General features: G+C 35.1%; 1 protein-coding gene across 1 annotated transcript in view; it reads left to right on the plus strand.

The window, feature by feature from the left end:
- Positions 1–297: 297 nt before the first annotated feature.
- The window catches only part of IL20RB (interleukin 20 receptor subunit beta), a 29,286-nt gene continuing 6,674 nt past the window's right edge, over positions 298–22,909 (plus strand). Inside the window, exons 1-6 of the mRNA XM_031959795.1 lie at positions 298–562; positions 11,268–11,394; positions 12,984–13,174; positions 15,430–15,554; positions 19,570–19,720; positions 22,213–22,355. Of these exons, the coding sequence (XP_031815655.1) occupies positions 490–562; positions 11,268–11,394; positions 12,984–13,174; positions 15,430–15,554; positions 19,570–19,720; positions 22,213–22,355 (810 nt within the window). The 5' untranslated portion in view covers positions 298–489. The remainder of the gene's footprint in view (positions 563–11,267; positions 11,395–12,983; positions 13,175–15,429; positions 15,555–19,569; positions 19,721–22,212; positions 22,356–22,909) is intronic.

Raw genomic sequence — 22,909 nt, forward strand, 5'->3', positions numbered from 1 at the left:
GATTTGAACTTGTGTTCTTTGACCGTAAATCTTATTGATTGTGGTTATTAGAATAAATAAGAAAGTATGATGTGTTTCCATTGCCTGCAACTGGAAAGGAAAAGGGGTGCTAAATACAGGGTTGGAAATTACTCTCTATCAGGATAAATTCATAATAAAAAAAAAAAAAAACTTTTGTATAAAAAGGGTATAACTTGAGGAGTCCCTGGCTGAACTGCAAGTGTGGAATTCACCAAACAGGCTTGAGCTGAGTTGGTCTGGAACTTCTTCTAGCCACTCCCCTTAATGAAACATGACTAAGAAGTGGGAGGTGTTGTACTTGGTCTTGTTACACCAGTCTGATGTTTCTTAGCAGAACAATTTGGACACCACCAAAATTCCAAGCTTTTCTTCAGAAATCTGTACACTGCACCAAAAATGGCTATGCAAGAAAAGACGCTCAATCTGAGAAAAGACCATTCAGAGCCAAGCTAAGACTGGATCCACAGAATGGTTCTGAAAGAAGCATCGGCTTACCTGGGTGTGTGGCTTCTCTGTACCTTGATTCCACCTTTGCTCACAGGTAACCTAGTGGTTATTTGGGGTCTGAGAATGTGGGGGGAGAAACAAAGCAAGATACCTTTCCTTGGGTTTGAATGCTTGACATGGAGGTAACCAAAAAAGTCTTGTATCTATGTTTTAAAAATAATAACACAAAATACTCTCAGAAGGTAAAAAGGAGTTTAATTCCAAATTCTGTCCATTTTCTAATTTCCAGCTGGCAAGCTAGAAAGGTAAAAATGATTAAAGGAGAAGATGCTTATGGCATAAATCAGAAACTCTAAAGGTTGAAGAAATCTTACCAAGTTTTGCTTTTTTTTTCTTTCTTGCTTTCCAGTTTCTAAATCTTAAAATGTATATGCTCTGGAGGCTTCATTCATGTGTGCTTCAAGGAGAACATGCTATGGGTTTTATAAATTTATAAATAAATAGGGAGGAGCAACTAATTAACATGAAACTAATTCCAAACCATCTAAGAAATGATTTCTCTCACAAATTCCGATCATTACATAAAAAGCAATGGGGAAGAAATGTAATATTTAAAAAAAAAAAACAATTTTAGTTGGAAGGAATTTTCTCAGCAACAGAGCTTTCTACAGACTTTCTTGACATGCTCTGGTTTGCTTGTTTCTACTTGTTTCATCATTCCAAAATCCTAGCCTCAATTGTCTTAGATTAGTTTTCATGTCATAACTTGCTTAAGAGGGGTTTCTTTCTTTAAATCTGCCTTTTCAGTGTTGACTTGAACCTGTAACAGAATGTGTTTATTTCCTTTGAAATAAGGACAATCTCAGGGGTTATATGGGACAGCACTTCAGAAATGGTACCATTTGTAACCTTTAGATGATGTTTTTTTTTTCCCTTAAGAATTTAAATATCATTTTATCCTGCTGTATCCTTGCTCAAAATAGACAGTTACTTTTTGTTGACTATGACATCCAGTCTAAACTCTCCAGGACCATTCATAATCTGGCCCAATCCTATATCTTATCAACTTTATTTCTTCAAATGAAACTTCAAACTCTGGACTCCTCACAGTTCTGAGCACATGGTATACCATTTCCCCCTTCTTATCTCTGCTTTTGTCATTCTTTGTCTAGAGTGTTTTCCTTATTTCCTTTTTACTCTCTGGATCCTTTATTGCCTAGTTCATATATATTCTTCTCCATGAAACTTTCTCTGACTGTTTTAGTCTTCACAAATTCTTTCTCCTAAACTTCAATAGTACTTTTTATCTGTATGAATGTTTAATTCATAAACATTCAAATTAAAAACATAGCAATGTAATATAAATTACATTTTCATGGTCAGTCATGTTCACCTCTTTTTGCTAGATACTGGTTGCCATTTTTCTTTTCCAGTGGATTAAGGAAAACACTGGTTCATTAACTTGCCCAAGTTCACATAGTACTATGTGTCTGAGGTTTTAAACTCAGCTCTTCCTGACTCCAGTCTCATGCAAGGAACCACCTAGTTGCCTCCTTATTGAATACTACCTTAGTATTAATAATGCATCATATTTGTATAACATTTTAAAGGATATTGTGCTTTACTCACAACTGTCTGAGGCAGATAGTACAATAAAATTAATACTACTCCAGAGACTCAGAAAGGGAAAAGGTAAGTAGTCCAGGATCATACATTAATAAGTGCTTGAGTGAGGATTCAAATTTTAGTTTCCTGATTCCAAGCAAGGTTAGTGCTTTTTCCTCTATGAAATATACAACATTTCATATATCTGTCAACCCAGATTATAAATTCCTTCTGGGTACACCCATGCTTCTTTGGTATCTTTCACAGGATATTTTCAATGCATACTTCTTGGGTGGTTGATTTTGTGAAGGAGAAAACAAGAAATATGGCATTAGTGTCAGAAATTCAATATATATACATACATACATATAATATGTATACATATGTGTGTATCCCTCTCAACTTATTCAGTTAGAAAGTTTCTAATTTGTGAAACTGTAATAAACTTCATTTAAAATATGACAATATATAAGCCATGGAACCTAAGACTCATAGATCTGAAAAAGGAATGTCCACTCCCCTATTTTTTTAACATTAGGAAATGGTTTCCCAAGGTCATGTGGCTAATTAACAGCAGAAATTGGTCAGAGCTCAAGTTTTAGGACTTCAGCACTTTTTGTGTGATACCATGTTTTCTGGCAAGGATAAAACTTTGTAATGTTTATCATCTATATCTGCATTCTGTTCTGTGAATCACTTCATTTAACTCTTCCCAAATAAAGTACCAGATTCCCTGAAGCAAATGATCTATTTTCCATTCCTTTATATGCCCCATAATATTTAGTCCTTTACAAACATTAACAAATTATTTTGTCTGGCATTAGAAATTGTATGCAGCATTGCAACTTAATGTTATCATCACATCCGGTGCTTCAGTCACGCATATTGTCAGCTGCCCATTGCCACTATAATAGTTTTTTCAAGAAATTCATTACATTCTAGTTAGTCCATTTCCTTTGGCCCATTGAAGTGCCCACAACTTATGAACAATTATGAAATATTAACAAAACTTTTGCTTTCAAGATCTTTCCTGATCTGTCTGCTTCTGAAATGTCATCTACACGGATGTTATGAGAGAGGAAAGGATGTTATGGCTGAGGAGAATCACTGATGCTGTGGTTATATGCTTCATATCTGTTCCCTAATGATCTCAAAGCTTCTGCTAACACTAAATTGCCATAGTATTCATTATCAAAGAGCATAGTAAATATAGAATAAACTATTTGTTTATCTTAGTGAAAGAATTTTTAAAATTTAGATAAAACACTATGTATATAGGAATTATTTTTAAAATTACTTCTTTAGGATTAAATAGCAGGTTTGTATAATAGTGAAATAACCATGGATTTTATTTTTTTAAAGGTCAAAGTAAGTTTATTACCTCAAGACGGGTTACTTTGGGAGATGGTTGGATCTCTCTCAATGTGGTTTACACACACAATAGATAATTTTTAAATGTGTGAGTGTGGGATGAATTCTGAGAAGATGTCAGTGTGGTCATCATTGAGGGATGATCCCATCAGGATCAGGAGGGAGGAGAAAAAGAGCAGGAATATGGTTCATTCAGGAGTAGCAATAATAGAAGCAGACTTTGGAAAGTGTAGAGAGATAGAGCTCTAAAAACTATCTTTCTGGCTTTGGTGAAATCCATGGAGCATGAAAGTGCTCATACTAGTCTTGAAAGATAAATAGAGGAGCAGCTAAATTGCACAGCCAAATTGCACAGTGGATAGCACACCAGTTCTGTAGTCAAGAAGATCTGAGTTCAAATTTGGCCTCAGAGACATGATATTTACTAGGGTGTGACCCTGAGCAAGTCACTTATGCCTGATTGTCTCACCAAAAAAAGTATAAAGAGGTCTAATGAGAAGTTGAAAGAGTGAAGAAGAGAGAAAAAAGGGGGTCTGGAGACACCTAATCTCACTACTGTTTTGTTTTTTTGTTTGTTTGTTTTTTTCTATTTTAGCTTTCATACAGATTACCAAAGAAGAGAGAGACTGTGGTAATCCAATATTTCCTTTGGGGAAAATTTGGGGCTAGAAGTTTTTCACTGAATATAGAAACAAGGAATTATCTCTTAGAGAATTTTATTATCAATTCAATCATAATGAATGACTAAGCATCCATTTTAAATAATCAAAGGGAGGTAGGATTGTGCTGTGATTTGGAATTGGAGGACTTAGTTTCATCATTCTGGTGCCTACACATGTGACAGTGGATGTCACTCTACATCTCAGACTGGTTTTTTCCCATGTGAAAAATGAAGAGTTTGAATTTGATGATTCCTAAATTCCCTTTCCATTTCTAAATCTGGGATCCTAAATCCCAGAAATTAAGTAATTTCTCATCAGTTTTAGATCAACATAAAAAAAAATGAGTTTATTTTGGAAGAATTATGAAGAAGGAAGTAAAGAGAACAGGAAGGAAAAAAGCATTTAAACATACCTATTGTATACCAGATCCTGTATTAAGTATGGTTACAAATAGTATCTCATTTTATCTTCACAATGATGCTGGGAGGTAGGTGCTGTAATAATCTCCTTTTCACAGTTGATAAAATTGAGGCAGAGACAGGTTAAGAAAATTGCCCAGGCTCACACAATCAATAAGAGTTTGAGATTGTAGGTGAACTCAGGTCTTCTTGATCCCAGTGCTCTATTCACTGTTGCTGTTGTTAAAGATGAGGAGAAAAAGAATCATTAATGTTCTGTGGAGTTTATTCCATTACAGCCAAGACTTCAAGCTATATTCTTTTCTTTAAGAATCAGTTAACATAGGAGATATTGCAACTTGTTTAAAGAGAAATTATTCACAGTATTGGTAAAGATGATAGATTAGTTTAGAATGTGATTAGGGAATATAAGTACAAAATAAAATTATCTATGAAAGAGTCATAGTAAGAGTAAAATAGGAAGAACTAAGTCAGTTTCAAAGGAGAAATGGAATGGCTGGGGGAATCATAATCAGACCTGCCTAGTAGAATGCAGAGGTGGCAGTGGGATTTTGAGAAACAGTGTGATATAAAGGAGGGAAGGTTTTGCAAGGTCACCTGCCTTATTTTCCCCTCCAGAGTTATTAAAGGAGAAATAACATAACCACCACCAACAATGATACAGAGGAAAGGGCATTGGACTTGGAATTAGCAGACTTGAGTCTGAAATGCGACTAATGCTTGTTAGTTGTAAGATTATAGGTAAATCACTTTTTTCTAAATCTATTTTCTCATATGTAAAATGGGGATAATACTTTTTACTACATATATATATATATATGTGTCATAAGCTTTTTTGTAAGGATATTGTTTTCTAAACCTTTAGCACTGTAGAAGTGAATTATAATGATTTTCACTATAATTTATGTGGTAGACTTCCTCTGAAAGGACAAATTGAATTTAGTCTTGGGGGAGGGTGGTAGTAAATGTTTAAAAACTGGCTCTCTGAAAAATAGATATGACACCCTTTTAAATTTAATCTGCTTAAATGATTTTCTCCATCACTTTCTTGAGTCTAGATAGCCAATAGCAACAAAAATCAAGCTTTGATTTACAGTTTACTGATTTCTGAGGTGTACATGCTCTGAAAAAATTTAACAATCAGTTCAGTCTTTATGAGATAGAAACAGCACATTCCTCTAATAATAATCTCAACAACTCATGTCTCAGTCACAGTCTCCTTTGGTAACAGCATACTATGACTTAGTTTCCCTGCAAGCATTCAAGCTAACAAAAAGATTTAATATAACAGGAAAGGGTCATTTCTGGCAACAAGAAATACAGGATTTCTTTTTGATTGTTTTCAAAGCAATTGGGCAAGTCCTTGCAGGTGAGCACCAGGTTCCTTCTTATAGGTTTGGTTTGAAGTTGCTACAAATTCAAAGAGCCATTTTCATATAGTTCTTGCATCATGAATGGAATCATAGATCTCAAGACAATGCAGTATTCTGTGTTATTTTTCTTCTCAGCTTCTGCTGGATCTGTATGACCATGGTTAGTCAATAATAGCTTCCACATTCTTGTTTGTGTCTCTCAGTATGCCGTGAGAAGTAAAGCAGTTTCCTTGGATCTGATCTATGTCCAACCTCCCTCTAACATTTTCCTTTTCTTAATTAGAAAAATCTTGATTATTTCATAATTTAATTTATTTTTATAAATAATATTTTATTTTTCCAATTATGTATAAAAATAGTTTTAAAATTCACTTTTTATAAGATTTTGAGTTTCAATTTTTCTTCCTCCCTTCCTTCTTCCCCTTCTCCTCCCAAGAGAATAAGCAATTTAATATAGGTTATACAAATGCAATCATATAAGTATATTTCCACATTAGTTATGTTGTGAAAAGAGGAAAACCACAAAAAAACTCACAAAAAATGAAAATAATGTACTACAATCTGCATTTAGATTGCATAGTTCTTTCTCTAGATGTGGATAACATTTTCTATCCTGAATCTTTTGGAATTGTCTTGGATCATTGTTTTGCTGAGAAGAGTTAAGTCAATCATAGTTAATCATTGTACAGTGCTGTTATTGTGTACAATGCTCTTCTCATTCTGCTCATTTCAATCAAAATTAGTTCATATAAGTCTTTCCAAGTTTTTTTTAAATCAACCTATTTATCACTTCTTATAGCACAATAGTATTCCATTACATTCATATACCACAGCTTCAGTCACTACCAAGTGATGGTCATTTCCTCAATTTCCAATTCTTTGCTACCCCAAATGAGCTGCTATAAACATTTTTGTACATATAAGTCCTTTCTCCTTTTTGTCACACAGATTTAATAGTAGTGGTATTGCTGTTCTGAAAGGTATGCACAGTTTTGTTGTCCTTTTGATATAGTTCCAAATTTCTCTCCAGAACGATCCAATACTTTCTTGGCACCTCTGGCAGTCTACTCAGCATAGCCCCTGATGTGGAATGACCTTCTCTTCAGTGATTTTTTTGTTCTGGCATTCTAAGTTCTGGGCAGGTAGGGGGTACAATAGATAGAATGCTAGGCTTGGAGGCAAGAAAACTCTTCTTTCTCAGTTCAAATCTGGCCTTAGACACTTACTAGCTGTGTGATTCTGGGAAAGTCACTTAACTTTGTTTGCCTCAATTTCCTCGTCTGTTAAATGAGCTGGAGAAGGCCACGACAAACCATTCTAGGATCTTTGCCCAAAAAAGCCCCAAATGGAATTGTGAAGAGCTGGACATGACTGAAAAATGACTGAATAGAAATTCTGAGTTTTTTTTATTTTTAAAGGCAGTATGGGAAAAAGGAAAGCACAGAACTTGAAACAAATGGAAAGAATAGAAAGTGAGGGGTTAAGAAGTAAAACAAAAGAGGAAGACTTGGAGAATTAATTAAATTTATACAAATTTGGGTAAAGTATAACTGAAATTTGATAGATATTTTACATATAAATCACATGAAGACACAGAAAGTTAGAAATAATAGCCCACAGATTCTGAAATAAGATGAACTGAATGGAATTTGACTATAAGAAATGAAGTTGATAATAAAGAAGAAAATATTTTGTATGTATGAAAGAATCAATTGAAATATCTTCCTATTAATAAGGAAGTGAATCATATTGGAATATAATTTTTTAAACAACAAAAATTTGGACAGCTGAAATATTAGCCGTCCAGCTGGGATGATTTTATTGCTTGCATTGTAAGCTTTGGAGAGGCAAAGATCAAGTTTATGAATGAATATTTACCCAAAAGAAAACAGAAAGCTAAATGATCTGGTGTCTTTCATGTATAGCAGATCCCAAAAGGCAATCATAGAGTTTACATTTGGAAGTGACACTGGAAGTCATTATTATAAACTGTTTTCATTAATACTATACATAATTTTATCACATATAATTTATTAATGTATGTTAAATAATTAATAATAACAGCTGGCATTTACATAACTCTTTAAGGTTTGTATATTACAAATATCTCATTTTATCCTCACTGCAATCCTGGAAGGTAGGTGCTATTATTATCCTATTTTATTGATGAAGAAATTGAAGAAAATTCACAAAAGTGAATTGATTTGCCTAAGGCCATAGCTATGAAGTGTTTGAGGTCTGATTTGAACTCTGTTTTCCTGACACCAGTCCTGGTGCTCCTATCTACTGTGCCATCTAGATGATTCTAGGCAGATTTTGCTGATTTTTACAGAGAGCCAGAGAGTGTACAACACTTGTACACTTGACAACAGATATTGCTGCCAGTTTTAGAATTTGAATTCAGAGCTTCTTTTTTTCATTATGATATATAGTTCTTTTCATATTTCAAGGGATTTCAATAGCATTTCGTTAAAGAGGCATTAATTTAGAAGAAATTGACCTATGAAGTACAATTATTGGGATGTTTGTCAGCATAAAGGATTGAAGGCTACTCATTGGATAGATATGGTGACAATGTAAGGACTAGAAGAGATGGAGATGCATAGAGAAGTACTAGGATATCCTTGAACTGAAATCTAAATCCAAAGACACTGGTCTTTCCCACTTTAAAGAAAGTAAAATTTTCAAGAAGGAATTCTGAAAATATAAATAGAAACAACTCCAATGAGAAAGAATAGGGAGTTATTGAAAATCACTAACCAACAAGAATTTTTAAAATGAATTGACATAAGCTGGAAGTAAGGGAAGGGAGCTAAGGATGAAGGCAGAAAGATGACCTGTTTGTGGCAGTGTCACTAGAGCTCCAAATGAGCTTAGGTTAGTGGTGATGGTTATTTTGGGCATGGAACATCCAAAAAGATTTTTTTTTTTTTTTTTTTTTTTAACAAAACTTGTTCTAGAGGTAAGGGAGAAAACAAAGAAAGAATGAAGTTACTCTTTGGGAGTGTATGGAATGATGATGATGAACAATGTTGAAAAGGCTGAACTCCATTCTTATTTTTAGCCCTTTTCCCTCTGGTAAGAAGCATGATCTTTGAACTGGGAGAGAGAAGATAAAAATATTAGCAGGGAGGGAACTTGATGCAAAATGAAGTAAGCAGAATAAGCACATTGTACATAGTAACAACAACATTGTATGATGAAGAATTATAAATGACTCAGCCCTTCTCAGCAATACAATGATCCAAGATAATCTCAAAGAACTAATGGCTTAAAGCATGCTGTCTACCTCCAGGGAAAGAACTGATATTGTTTAAATACAGAGTGAAGTATGATAGTTTTCACTTTCTTTATTTGATTCTTTTTTTTATTCAAGTCTTCTTGTATAAAATGACTAATATGGAAATGTTTTCCATTTGCACATGTATAACATATACTTGATTGCTTACTACCTCAGGGAGGAGAGAGGAAAGGACAGGATTTGGAACTCAAAACTTTAAAAAATCCATCCAAATGTTAGAAAATTGTTTTAACATGTATTTGGGAGAAAAACATATTTTTAAAAATACACAGACAATTCCAAATTGCTTTTCAGAATATTTGCAGCTCAATCAACAATATATTTGTGTGCCTGACTTCCCAGTAGACCATCTTTTGACATTTGTCAATTTGTTGCTTAATATTTTTTGAGCTTAATTGAAGATGTGAAAGAGGAAGGAAGGAAGTAAGCATTATTAAGAACTACTGTGTTTTGGTTACTTTATAACCAAATGGGATCTTTACAACCCTTGGGAGGTAGATCCTTTTATTAATAAAATTAATAAAGCAATAATTATTATTTTGTGGGCCTAGTGTTCAATCTACTGCATAACCTATTTGGAGTAAGAGTTAAAGAAAACAAGGGTAAAGTTATAAAAAAGACAAAAGAATAGATAATATTGAAAAAGTTGAGGGGCTGAGAGAGAGGTGATGGGACATCCAAAATATGACTATTTTGTCAATCTATTTTGCTTAACAATGCATATCTGTTACAGAGATTTTCATTTTCATTTTCCTTTTTTCAATTGGAGGAGAGTGGGAGGAAAAGAAAAAAATGCATATTAATTGAAAAAAATTTAAAATCTAATTTTAAAGAAAGAAGTTGAAGACAGTATAATAAAAAATGTGGTGAATACAAATCCTTCTACAATATAGGTCTGTAGGTGGTATTATTAACAATATACTACTTTTTACTTACCTGCAAATTTATTTTACCTTTATCATATTTTAAAATTTCTGAGCTTTTGTGGCAATTACAAATAGGCACATACACCTTCCTAGCTCTTGTTACATATATACATTTGTAGAATCAGAAATCTTTCATTATGTGATTCCTTGTTTTAGGAATTTATATTATGTGTATTATTCCTATTATTCTCCTTTATTAAGTTAAACGAATCAACCGAGTATTGAACACCTAAAATATAGCTAAGCACTTTACTAGTGCTGAGAATAGAGATAAAATAATGAAAAATCCTTTTGTTGTTGTTGATGATGATTTTAGTACAGAAAAGGGATGAGGAGATGGGATGAAAAAGAGGAGTTAAAAAGGATTAAGGAATAAAGGAAATATATTATACAAGCTGCAATTTGTCCAATACCCTTTGATTGTTAAGTGTGGAGTGCCTGAAGCCAGCAGTCACACTATTAAAAAGAGAGAGGTTATATAGGAAGGGCACAAATTATGGAATAGAAAGAGATTTCTTTTTAGAAATCTTAGCCTCTTGGTCAGGTGATGGATTATCAGTACATTCATTGTCTAGAGTCTAGACGTTATTTTAGGGACAGGCTTAATGCAGTGGACAGAGTTTCACGTCTGAAGTCAGGAAGACTCATTTTCCCGAGTCAGATCCCCCTCAGACTCTTCCTAGCTGTGTGAGTAGACAAGCCCCTTTCCCGTATCAGCTTCAGTTTTTCCATCTGTAAAATGACTTGGGGAAGGAAATAGCAAACCCCTCCAGTTTCTTTGCCAAAAAAAACCCAAATGGGGTCATGAAAAAATCAGACATGACAGAACAGCAAAAACAAAATAGGGGGATGATTTTAAATGATTTTCAAGGCTACTTCTGGCCTAAAGAGTTCCTGACTCTATGTTTAGACATACTTTGAATCCTTGATGTTTAACTAAATCTTAATAATCATAGGATGTAGAACCTCAAGGACTCCTTAAGATGATCTAATCCAAACCTTTTATTTTATAAATATGAAAACTGAGACTAAAAATGGGTCATCCAAAGTCATATAGATAGCAAGGAGCAAAGCCAGAATTGAAATTCAGGTCAACTGACATTCAATCCAGTGACATATTTCTGTCTGTCTGCCAATCTTAGATGAAGCTGTCATTCTGCCAGCCCCTCCAGACCTTTCAGTACATTCTACTAACATGAAGCATATCTTGACTTGGAGTCCAGTGATTGTCCCTGGAGAAACAGTAAATTATTCAGTTGAGTACCAGGGGTAAGTTTTTTTCTTTTTTTTCTTTCTTTCCTCCCTCTCTCTTTTCTTCTCTCTCTCTCTCTCTCTCTCTCTCTCGGTCTCTCTCTCTCTGTGTGTGTCTCTCTCTCTGTGTCTCTCTTTCTCTCTCTCTCTGTCTCTCTCCTTTTCTTTCTTCCATTGTTTTTCCTTTAAAATTCACTTAGATAATACCTTTCTGTTCACCCAGTTCATTGCAACACATTATATCCCAGAGGCTGTCCTGAAGTTTTGGAAGTATCTTGACATAGTGGGGAAAACTTCCCCAAACCATTGAATTTTCACTTAGAAGATGCAGATTTTATTTTTGCTTCTGTAACTCGCTACTTGTACAAATCACTTAACTTAATTCTTCCTGTGCCTCAGGAAGTGCCTCAGACACTTCCTAAGTGTGTGATCCTGGGCAAGTCACTTAACTTTGTTTGTCTCAGTTTCCTAATTTGTAAAATGAGCTGGAGAAGGAAATGCCAAACCATTTTAGTATCTCTGTCAAGAAAACCCCAAATGGGTCATGGAGAGTTAAACATGACTGAACAAGGACAACAAAGTCCTTTGGGATTTTAGATCTGTTTGCAGTCTACCTTGTTATATATTTCAGATGATTAACCTTATACCTGGAGTTTTGAACATAGCCAGAATGACATCAACAAAGAGAGGGTAAGGATGATAAATCTACTCTGTGTAAATATGAGATTTTAGATTTAGTTTGTGCACATTGGCTGAAAACTCCTTAGTTTAAAGGCACCTGGATAGTCTGATAAAAGATAGAGATAAATCTTATCACTGCTTTTTCTGATGGTTTGTTTAGCTTTTTGCTACAATCTTTGCCTTTGGGGAAGTTTTAGGTGTGTACCAGACACTCAGTGATTGGTTGATTTATGAATATTCTCTTGGTATTTTTTGTTCAGGCATTTTTCAGTTGAGTCCAACTCTTTGAGATCCCCTTTAGGGTTTCTTGGCAAAGATACTGGAGTGGTTGCCATTTTCTTCTCCAGCTCATTTTATAGATGGGGAACTGAAGCAAACAAGGTTAAGTGACTTGATCTTGGGCAAGGTCACATGATAAACATCTGAGGTTGGATTTAAACTCGGGTCTTGACTTCAAGGTTGGCTCTCTATCTCCTGGGTCACCTAGTTCTTCCTCTCTTGATATAGTGACATGGATATCAAAGGAGAAAGTAAAAATGACTAAGTAGGAGAGAATTTCCCCTGGTTAATTATGGACATTTCAGTCAATCAACAAACATTTAATAAATGTTTACAATGTGCCAAACATTGTGCTAAGTGCTCAGGATACAGTGAAGGACAAAGCACAGAAGTCTTCTCCATCGCGGAGCTTATGTGGGAAACAAAATGCAATCAAAAAGAGAATAATTAGTAATAATAATGATAATAATAACTAGCATTTACACAATACCTATTATGTACCAGATACTATGATAAGAGATCTAAACAGAAAATAATCAGAAAAGGGAAAAGGCATTAGCATCTGGGGAGACTGAGAAAGTCAGGTCTCTCAGATAACGTGTCTTATTAAGGAAGGCTTATTGCATGCTTTCCTGTCTTTTATTCAGAGAATATGAAAGATATTATACTAGCTCCCACTGGATCCCCAGTAGTTGGTGTTCTTCCATTAGCACCCCGGAATGCAATGTGACAGATGACATTACGGCCACTGTGGCTTATAACTTTCGGGTCAAGGCAATATTGGGCACTCAAAGTTCAGCCTGGAGCACTCTGAAAGAGCTTTTCAATCGCAACTCCAGTAAGTAAATCCTTTTCATTCATTTATTCTGTCTTTTATCTACTTATCTTTCGGCTACTATCTTCATCATTATTATCTATGTTTGATTTGTCTATTTAATCCATCTATTTATTTAACCTTAGAGCTTCAGGAATAGTGCCCACATGTTCTCTAATCATAGCTTGCAAAGTCTGGGTATAGTAAAAGAAAAATTTCTTTATATATGTATTTTATATCGCTTAATCCTGCCCTAAATTCCATGCAATCCTGCTTGATGAATGCCTCACCTAGTTAAGTATATGCAGCTATATTTCACTGTATCTTTCTCTCCCCCTCCATATTTTCACTGGCTTTTGCTAGCTCCCCTGCTTCCTCCCCCTTTGTCTAGGTGGCACTTCTAAACCAACGAACTTTCCCTCCCCACCACTCCCTTATTGGAATTGTCTCCTATTAAAATCTAAGCTCTTGAGCTTCTTTCCCCCTTGGAAAGCCATTGTTAAACATCTATTAGCATACCCTTGTTTAGAGATAAATTTATTAAGAGAATCCAGTAGAGTGACTGACTCTTGGAGAAATAACTAACTACTGTCCCAGCTGTTTCTTTGTGAATCTACTCTTTCTCTCTACTGTTTTATTATCCAGAACAATTAGTGAAAGATTATTTACCAAGAGTTGTTTTTACATTTAAACTTTTGCCTACTTGTTCTTTTTCTTTCTTTCTTTTTTAATTCAAAGGTCAGATAAAAGATAATTTTGATAGCTTCTTGAATTATATTTTGCTAAAGAAAATGTGTAAGAGAAGGAAAATCCACTTATGTTTGATTGCTAAATTTAACTTAAGGGATCAATATCCAGGCTTGACAGTTTGTTTAAGGGTTTGAAGAATAGTATGAATCCTATTTGTATTTTAAAGAGTTTTTGTTTGTTTGTTTTTAAGTTTTTTTTTGAGAAATGGGACCTCCTTTGTAGACTGAAAATCTCCAAAACTAATTTTATTTCCAGACTGTATGCAAGGGGTTTTTCCCTTACCTCTTCCTCAACCAGAGAGGGATGGAGTAGAGAAAGGGAATAGAGATTTCCAGAAGGTGAGCCAGACACAATGACCTGAATTGAGCAACAGATACAAAAATGCTGGTTACTTTAAAGTTCTAAAGAATGTAGGTTATTCTGTCTGGAAAGAAAAACTAACGAAAAGCCAAGAGGCAATCTAAGAAAGCTGCACTAAATCTTTTTTTGTGTATTAATATCTTATAGCAAAAACAAGACAAAAATGCCTCATAAATATAGTCATTAAAAATGCCTGCCCTCTGAGAGAACTTTTAAGATAAATATTTTTTTTTTTAAATAAGAAGGTTAAAAGAAGGTATTTAGGATAAAGACTATTGAGTGAGTATTCACATCCAAGTCTATAAATTGTCTTCTAGTCATTCCCTTTCCCTTCTGGTAGGCCTTCACCTGCCCTAGGTACCTATCTTGTGGTTTCTTGAAGTTAATAGAGACTTGGGTCAATGTGGACATGCATAATCCATATAATTCCTAAGATCTGTAAAAGGCAAAGTCTAACTTGGTTCTTCTTCATGATACATCTGTCCCTTGGTACTCCTTGGTTGTAGCTCCTGTGATGTCTACCAGCTTGATCTAGGAATTCTTCTGTTGCCCTAAAAGTTTGTCAGTGGGTTAGGAACTTCTCTATTAGTCTGTTTCTGCTAATGGACATACACAGGCTTTCTCTCCAAAGAACTTGGCCATGACCTCTATAAGTAGCTTCTGTCTTCTTTGCATTTCTACCAGCTCTGATTCTCTCCATCTGTTTCTCTTCTCTCTTAAATATTTTTTTCATTTAACATGCATTTATTTTCTCTCCTCTCCCCTTTTGTTCAACTTAAAAAAAGAGACAACCAAAACTCATAACAAACATGGGTATTCAGGCAAAACAAAGTGCATATAACCCAGTTATTTCAATTGGCTATCAATCAAGTAATCAATCATTATTAATATAGTATTAAAGGGTCAAGGAGTCTACATCCTTTCTATGAATTTATATTTTACTAAGAGCTAATTTTGTTAAGATATCACTTATTAAGATAAGACTATTCTTCCAGGCACATGTTCTACATATGTTATCCTCACTGTTACCACTAAGAACATTGTATATTGATTTTCCTGGGAAATTAAACCTGTCTGGATGAGTTTCTGTTCTTCCACCTTTCCAAAGACCTAAAGATTTTTCCTGTAGGAAGGGAAACCATCACTTATTGTATTTTATCTTTTCACAGCTGTCCTCACCTCTCCCAGAATGAAAATTATCAAGGATGGCTATCATTTAATAGTGGAATTTGAGGACATGGGGCCATATTTTGAATTCAATGTTACTTATTGGAAGAAGAGCCCCAATTCTCAGGTAAGACTTCCTATATTTAACCAAAAGAAGGCTTTTGCAGTTCTGCTCACTTTAACATTCTCTGATCCTACCAATATTTAGAGAAATTGGTCCTGTTCTGAGTAATGCAGGCCTGGAAAAAGAACTGTTCTGAAATGCTTTACCTTATTCATGCAGCTCACCAGGAGAGTAAATAGTCTTCTGGATTTAGAGTCCTAAAAGTCTGTGCAATCACTCAGATCTGAATTCAAGTTATAACCTCAGACACTTACTAGTTGTGTGAACTAGGATAACAAGTCAATCTGTGCTTCAGTTTCCTCATCTGTAAAATGAAAATAATAACAACACTTCTTGTTTAGTCATGTCCAACACTCTGTGGGTTTTCTTGGCAAAGATACTGGAGTGGTTTGCCATTTCCTTTTCCAGCTCACTTGATAGATGAGGAAAATAGTATTAACTGACTTGCAAACACTAAACTTCAGCATACTATATAAATGCTATTATTATTATTATCACCATCACCACCATCATATACAATGGGCTAGATATGATACTATTGCAACATAAGGTAGACTCTGATAGATGATCTTACAATGGTACTCTTCAGGTATGAAAACCCCCCAACCCAACCCAGTAACAATAATAATAACAAACAACAAGCTCCAAACCTTTAGTATGCTAAGCAGCTCTTACTGACCATTCATGGTTAAACATGGACAGAGTTTATGGGGGATAGTAAGATGTAGAGAAAACCAAACTGGTGAAATATCAGATCATTCAAAATGATAAAAAGAGAGATGCTAAGTTCAGGACAAAAGAGTATGTTGGCTCAGAGATTGAATAAACCTTTATACTCAAAGTATTGAAATCCATTACTGTGTGAAGGGCTGCTGGAAAGGTTAGTCATTGGCTAGGAGAGTGAATATTTGAGGACTATGATTTCTTTAAGAAAAGATATTACTGGTACTCCCTGGCAAAGTGTACCTTGGTCTTTTCTGTTGCTTAGTTTGCCAGGCCCTTTGGCTGACCCTTTGCACAAAGTATATTTTTTGAGGCCCTTTTTGCCTATCTGGTAGTATGCCTTGCAAAAAAAAAAAAAAAAAAAAAGGCAAAAAATGAATGAAATGAATATTTGTGGAATGAGAGTGTAGTATTTATTCCTGGAGTAGTCTAAACTTTCAATTAGGGATCCATTTTAGATCAACAGAGGTAGCATAAATCTCTTGGGAAGGGATTGTGAAAAAAGGAGGAATGACACTGCTACTATTAAACCCTGCTATTTCTTGATCTAGTTTTTTATTATTCATTAGTTTTACTTTGCAGTGATTGTGCCCTAACAAGTTGTGTACATGGCAAAACGCTTCCTAATCTTTTTCATCTTGTTGAAATTGGCTTATAAATGCCTCCATCTGCTCATGTGTACCTGGAGGTGGGGCATCTATACCCACAGGTGAAAATTGGAATAGGGCGTATGCTGGGGAAGAGGGTGGGTAAAGGAGCAGGCCTTTGAAAAACAGATCTTATTATGATAATTAAGATTCGGAAAGGAGAGAAGTTTGGCATTGCAATTTGACTGTCTACTGGAGTGCTAAAATTGGGTTACAGATTGCCAACGCTGAAATAAACCTTAATTGTATGTGTTGAGGCAGGTTCTGACTTGGAATGGTCAGACAATCACTGGCAGAACCACAGCAGGCCAGGAGAAGCTCCTGTAGGAGGGTTGGAGCCAAAACCAAGAGAAAACCCAGCTTGCTGAAAGCAAATAGGCCTGAGTATTTACTGTTAAAATGTGGTGCATGAATGAAAATATAATATTGGTCAGAACTCTATGAGGGTATTGATAATGTGAATTATGTGTTTCAAGAAATTTGTAATAAGAACACATTCAACCAATCTACATTTCTTTGGAATAGAGCTCTTCCTGGATGAGATATCCCATTACTTTTTCTTCCTCAGTTTAGTGTAGTAGATAGAACATTTGGATTCTAAGTCAAGGAGATTTATATTTCAGTCCTGTCTCAGAGACTTACTATCTATCTGACTCATGGAAAAACTCATAGCTTCTCAGTAAAATGAGAGGGTTGTACCAGATGACCTTTAAGGTCTCTTTCATCTTGAAATCTAACATCCTCTTAATCACCTTCCTTCTCTTGAATCTCTTTTTTCCTTTTTTTCCCCCTCAATACTATTTTCTTTTTTAAAAAATTATGTGTAAAGATAGTTTTCAACATTTATTTTTGGAAGATTTTAAGTTTCATCTACCCTCCCTTACCTCTCATGACAGCAAGCAATCTGATAGGTTATATATGTCCAAACATTTTAAACATATTTCATATTAGTCATATCTTGAAAGAAAAATCAGAACAAAAGGGGAAAACCACAAGAAAGAAAAAGCAGACAAAAAAAGTGAAAACAATGTGCTTCAATTCGCATTTAGTCTCCATAGTTCTCTCTCTCTGGATAAGAATGTCATTTTCCATCTCAGGTCTATTGGAATTGTCCTGGATCACTGTATTGCTAAGTAGAGTTAAGTCCATCATAGTTAATCATCGTACAATCTCACTGTGTATAATGTTCTCCTGGTTCTACTCACTTCACTCAGCATCAGTTCATATAAGTCTTTCTAGGCTTTTCTGAAATTATTTGCTCTCTTTTTCACATGAACTATTTATTAAGTGCTTACTATGTGTCAAGTACGATGCTAAGCTCTGGGCACACACACTCACAAAAAGCAAAAAAACAGTGTTTACTCTCCCAGAGCTTAGGATCTTAAAAAATAATGGAGGGAGGGAATGGGAGGAGACAACCAATATTTATTGAAGGCCTACTTTTTGCCAGTCATTGTACAGAGCACTTTACAAATAATGTCTTATTTGATCCTTAGAACAATCCTAGGAGGTGATATCATATTTATATTATATATTTATAATTGAGAAAAACGAAGCACACAAGGTTTAATTGACTTGTCCATAATCACAGAACTAGTAAATGCCTGAGGTCAGATTCTACTGAAATCTTCTTGACTCCAGGTCCATCACCTATCCACTTAGTTGCCTTCATATAAGGGTCAGAGCCATATAGGGAGTTTCAGTTGATTTCTGGCAGCAACTTTCATCAGTATCTTTCCAACTAGTAGCCATCTTAGCTGAGGCTAGGGGTAGGTCAAATACCCAAAGACCAAGGCCACAAAAGGCAGGAGTGGAGGGAGGCAGGAAATGAAGGGCACTTTTAAAAATGCATACACACACACACACACACACACACATATATATATATGAAACTGTAAATTTATATTATATATAGATTGTGTTTCCTTCAAAATATATAAACTCAAGATGTGATTTTCAAAGGGGTTTTATTTGTTGGTAAGCCCTTCTAGCTTTCTTTTGTTCTCTTATTGTTTTAGAACCCCCATCCCTAGTCATTCTCTCTTCTTCCCACTAGGAAAAAGAAATGAATATACATAGTCGAGAAAAACAAATTCCCACACTGTCTATTGCTGTCTCTTTCTACACTTTGAGACAGGATATCAGTATCATGCCTCATTGCTTCTTTGGAATTGTAGATGGTCATTATATTGATCAGAATTTTTACATCTTTCAAAGTTTATTTTTCTTTACATTGTTGTTAGAATCTGAATATTAGAGGTAATTAGATACCTTGTAAATGATCTAGTTAAACCTCTCACTTTACAGATTAGGAATCTAGAGCTCACCTAGTCAATGTGAGTCACTCATGCTTGCATAACCTGAATGAAGGTATTCTGACTTCAAGCCCAGCACTTTTCATTAAAATATATGCAGAACTCATTGTCTAAAGTGCACAAATGTCTTCTCATGGCTCTATAACCATTAAAAATGAGTCTCTTGACTAAGCATGATCTCTGATGGAATTAGAATGTTATTCAGCAGGTCCTTGGAAAATAAGGCAACAAAAATCTTTCCCTTTCCCAATATTCCTGCAATAGAAATGAGACAATTTTTTCCCTACCCATCATTCTCAGAATATAACTGTATTCACTATGAATTTCCAAAAGGAACTCTACAAGATTGTGAGGGAAGGTGGCAGTCTGGAACATCTGGTGACTATGGAGGCGGGAGCTGAGTACTGTGTGAAAGCCCAGACTGTTGTGGAAATTATTGAGAGAAGCAGTGCCTTTAACCAAGTTGAATGCATCAGAGCACAAGGTAAAAAAAAAATGTCACCACTTACTTGGGATGAGTGACTATTTTTTTTTTTGTTTTTGTTTTTGGCTGTCTGCTTCAGGAATAATCTAGCCACATTTATTTTTCTCTTTCCACATCCAAGGTCAGACTAATTTTGCTGATCAAATTCAAATTCACCATTTTTAAGATTCCAGTTATGTCCAAGTCATTGGTTTTGATACTAGGTATGTGGAGATTAAAAAAATAATAATAAAGCAGTTCCTGCCCTCAAGGAGGTTACATTCTAATCAAAAGGCTATGATATGTGTTCAGATGATTATAATTCAAGGTAGGTTGTGATGAAGGTAAAGGAGGAATTTTGACAAAGTATCCTTAGAAATTTTGAGGAGGAAAAGGACACTTTTACTTGGGAAAACCAGGGAAGACTGAGTAATTTTCCCATCGTGTCAAATTATTGGATGGAACTTTCAGGATGAGGCAACACTAAACAGTTGACTACGACTACTCTGTGTGACTGGCCCTGTTTCATGTTTGTCTAATGTAGTCTTTGTGAGTGAGATGACCTGGTTAAAAACTAGGTCTTCTAATTGGCATTTGGGTGGTCATTATCTGAAAGGGTCTCTCTTGCAATTTCTCTCAATTTCTCAAAGAGATCCTGGAGAGTTCTGTGACATTTAAGGAAGAAGATACCACCAGCTTTATTGGTTAAACTTCTGGACAAATATCAGTCAATAAAAAGAGTGATTGAATATATTTAACCACAAGGTGACACTCTCCATGTTTGTTTATTTCACAAAAATTCAGACCTGGAAGGAGCAGAGGTAATGTGGTACAATAGAAAGAATCCTGGAGTTGGCATCAGAGAGCTTAGCTTTGCCATTTAGATGCCTATGGGATTTTGGACAAATGTATGAGTCCCAGATTTTTCATCAGGTAAATGAGGGGATTGAATTAAATGACATTTCTTGTTTCTCCCAGCCTGGAATATGCTTGTAAATATTTAATTAGTTCTCAAAAAATAAAAATGTTCATTCAACATACTTTTGCGTTTAATCTGCATTATTAACATTTTTCCCAACACTTTCTCAAATCTATCTAGACAATCAATAAAACAATAAATCAAACCCTGATTTGTAATTTGCCAAGTTCTGAGATGTAAATTCTAACATGAAAAATTTAATAATTGGCTTTTGAGAGTTGGTTTTGAGCTAGTTTCAGCACACCACTTAGAGCTCCCAGCCCTAAATTTATTATCTCAAAAAATTTTTTTTGAGGCAATTGGGATTAAATGACTAGCTTAGGGTTACACAGCTAGTAAGTAGCTGAAGTCAGATTTGAGCTCAGTTTTTCCTGATTATAGGGCTAGTGTCTACCACATCATCTAGCTGTCTGTTTTAAAGCTATTATCTTAGATCTAGCTCATTTAATTCAGCCTTTCCATTTTCCAAATGAGAAAATAGAAATCCTGAAGGTGAAATAACAAGCTCCAGGTTATAAAAAGCTAGTTAGTAATAGTAACAGACAAGAGTTCAAGGTACTTAGACCATCTGTGTTCGTGGCAGTGCATTGATTTGAAAGGTTCCTAGAGAGTTTTTTTTTTTTAATTTGTTCTGAAATCAGAGATTTATTTTTTATAATATGAATGAATGACCTTACAAAGGCTCTAGTTAGTGCCTTTCACAGATTTTGAGGGTTAGAAGAAACCATTCCATCCATCCCACCCATTCTTTAAAAAAAAATTCCCTAATATGTGTTACGCCATTATTTGAATTTCTCTGAGAAAAGAAAGCCCTTTATTCAGGTTCCCTGGATGTCCAGAAGACCTATACTGCCATATCACTTAGTTCTATCTGTTGTTGGCAGCACCTAGGACCTCTCCTTCCCATCTAATGGAGTTTCTATCCTGTTATTATTATATCAGGCTATCTGTTAAAATGAAAAACTAACTCACATGTAAATATTAATGATCATCAGTGGCTTATGTTATCCCTCCCCTGACATTCTTTGCATTTTAATAAGACTTTCTATAAACTATTTGTTGCTGTTCAGTTGTGTCTGACTCTTTGTGACCCCCTTTGGGGTTTTCTTGGCAAAGATTCTGGAATACCATGCCATTTCCTTCTACAGCTTATTTGACAGATGAGGAAGTTGAGGCAAAACAGGGTGAAATGACTTGCCCAGGGTCACAAGTTAATAGTATCTGAGACTGGATTTGAACTCAGGAAGATGGGTCTTCCTGACTTAAAGTTCTGATTAGTTGATTTTAGTTTGGCCCTCTGTCCATTGTTCCCCCTAGCTGTGGAATTTCAGGGATGGTAGCATCTTAATTGTCTATGCCATCCATGAATAAAGTTGGCTTTGGCCAGGAGTCTCAACTGCTATTATCCCACCCATGACCTTCGTCAGCAATCTTAGTTGCTATTTTTGCTGCTTAAATTATGGATCATTCCAGACGTAGAGCAAGAAATGTTTTCAGTAAGCTTTGATAAACTGGTTTGTTTCTTTGTTTCTAGATGAATCCCATCTGCTGGCTCTGGTCCTGTTCTCCTCTACGGGTTTAATACTGCTTGTAGTGGGTCTGCCTCTATTCATCTGGAAAATGAGCCAGTTGCTGCGGTATTCTTGCTGTCCTGTTGTTGTCCTTCCAGATACACTGGTAATTGTTTTGTTTTATTTTATTTTACTTACAATAGGGCAGGGACTACGTTTCATCTGGAACATATACTTTGGGTACTTGTGTACATTATGACAGCTTGCACATGCACAGATAGGAAGGAAAAAATATATTTGTGGGACTTCATGTTATCTGATGCTAAATAATGACATGATGTTGTGGTACTATTTATCTTTCTTTTCTTTCACATAAAGGAGAATTGTTTGTTTATTGGTGATAATTTTCTTCCATTTGATTGTGGATGATGAGCCTGTGGGCGCCAAATTATTTCTTCTTATCTTGTTCTGTTTGAATGATTGCCAATTACCTGGAATTTGGGTGAATGAAAGATTCTAGTTTATAAAGAAGTTCCTTTTGGGTTTATTCCATTCTCTCCCTAAACTAAAATTTTGGATTTTTGGATTGGAAAAATGCTTGAAGAACATTTAGTTCAAAACGCCTCATTTTACAAATGAAAAAATTGAGGTCTTTAAAGTTACAGAGACTTGCCTGAGTGTTCTTTCCTGCATTGATGGGAAGGAATGGGAGAACATGGG

The sequence above is a fragment of the Sarcophilus harrisii genome, chromosome 3 (genome assembly GCF_902635505.1).
Source record: "Sarcophilus harrisii chromosome 3, mSarHar1.11, whole genome shotgun sequence".
In the NCBI taxonomy this organism is placed as follows: Eukaryota; Metazoa; Chordata; class Mammalia; order Dasyuromorphia; family Dasyuridae; genus Sarcophilus; species Sarcophilus harrisii.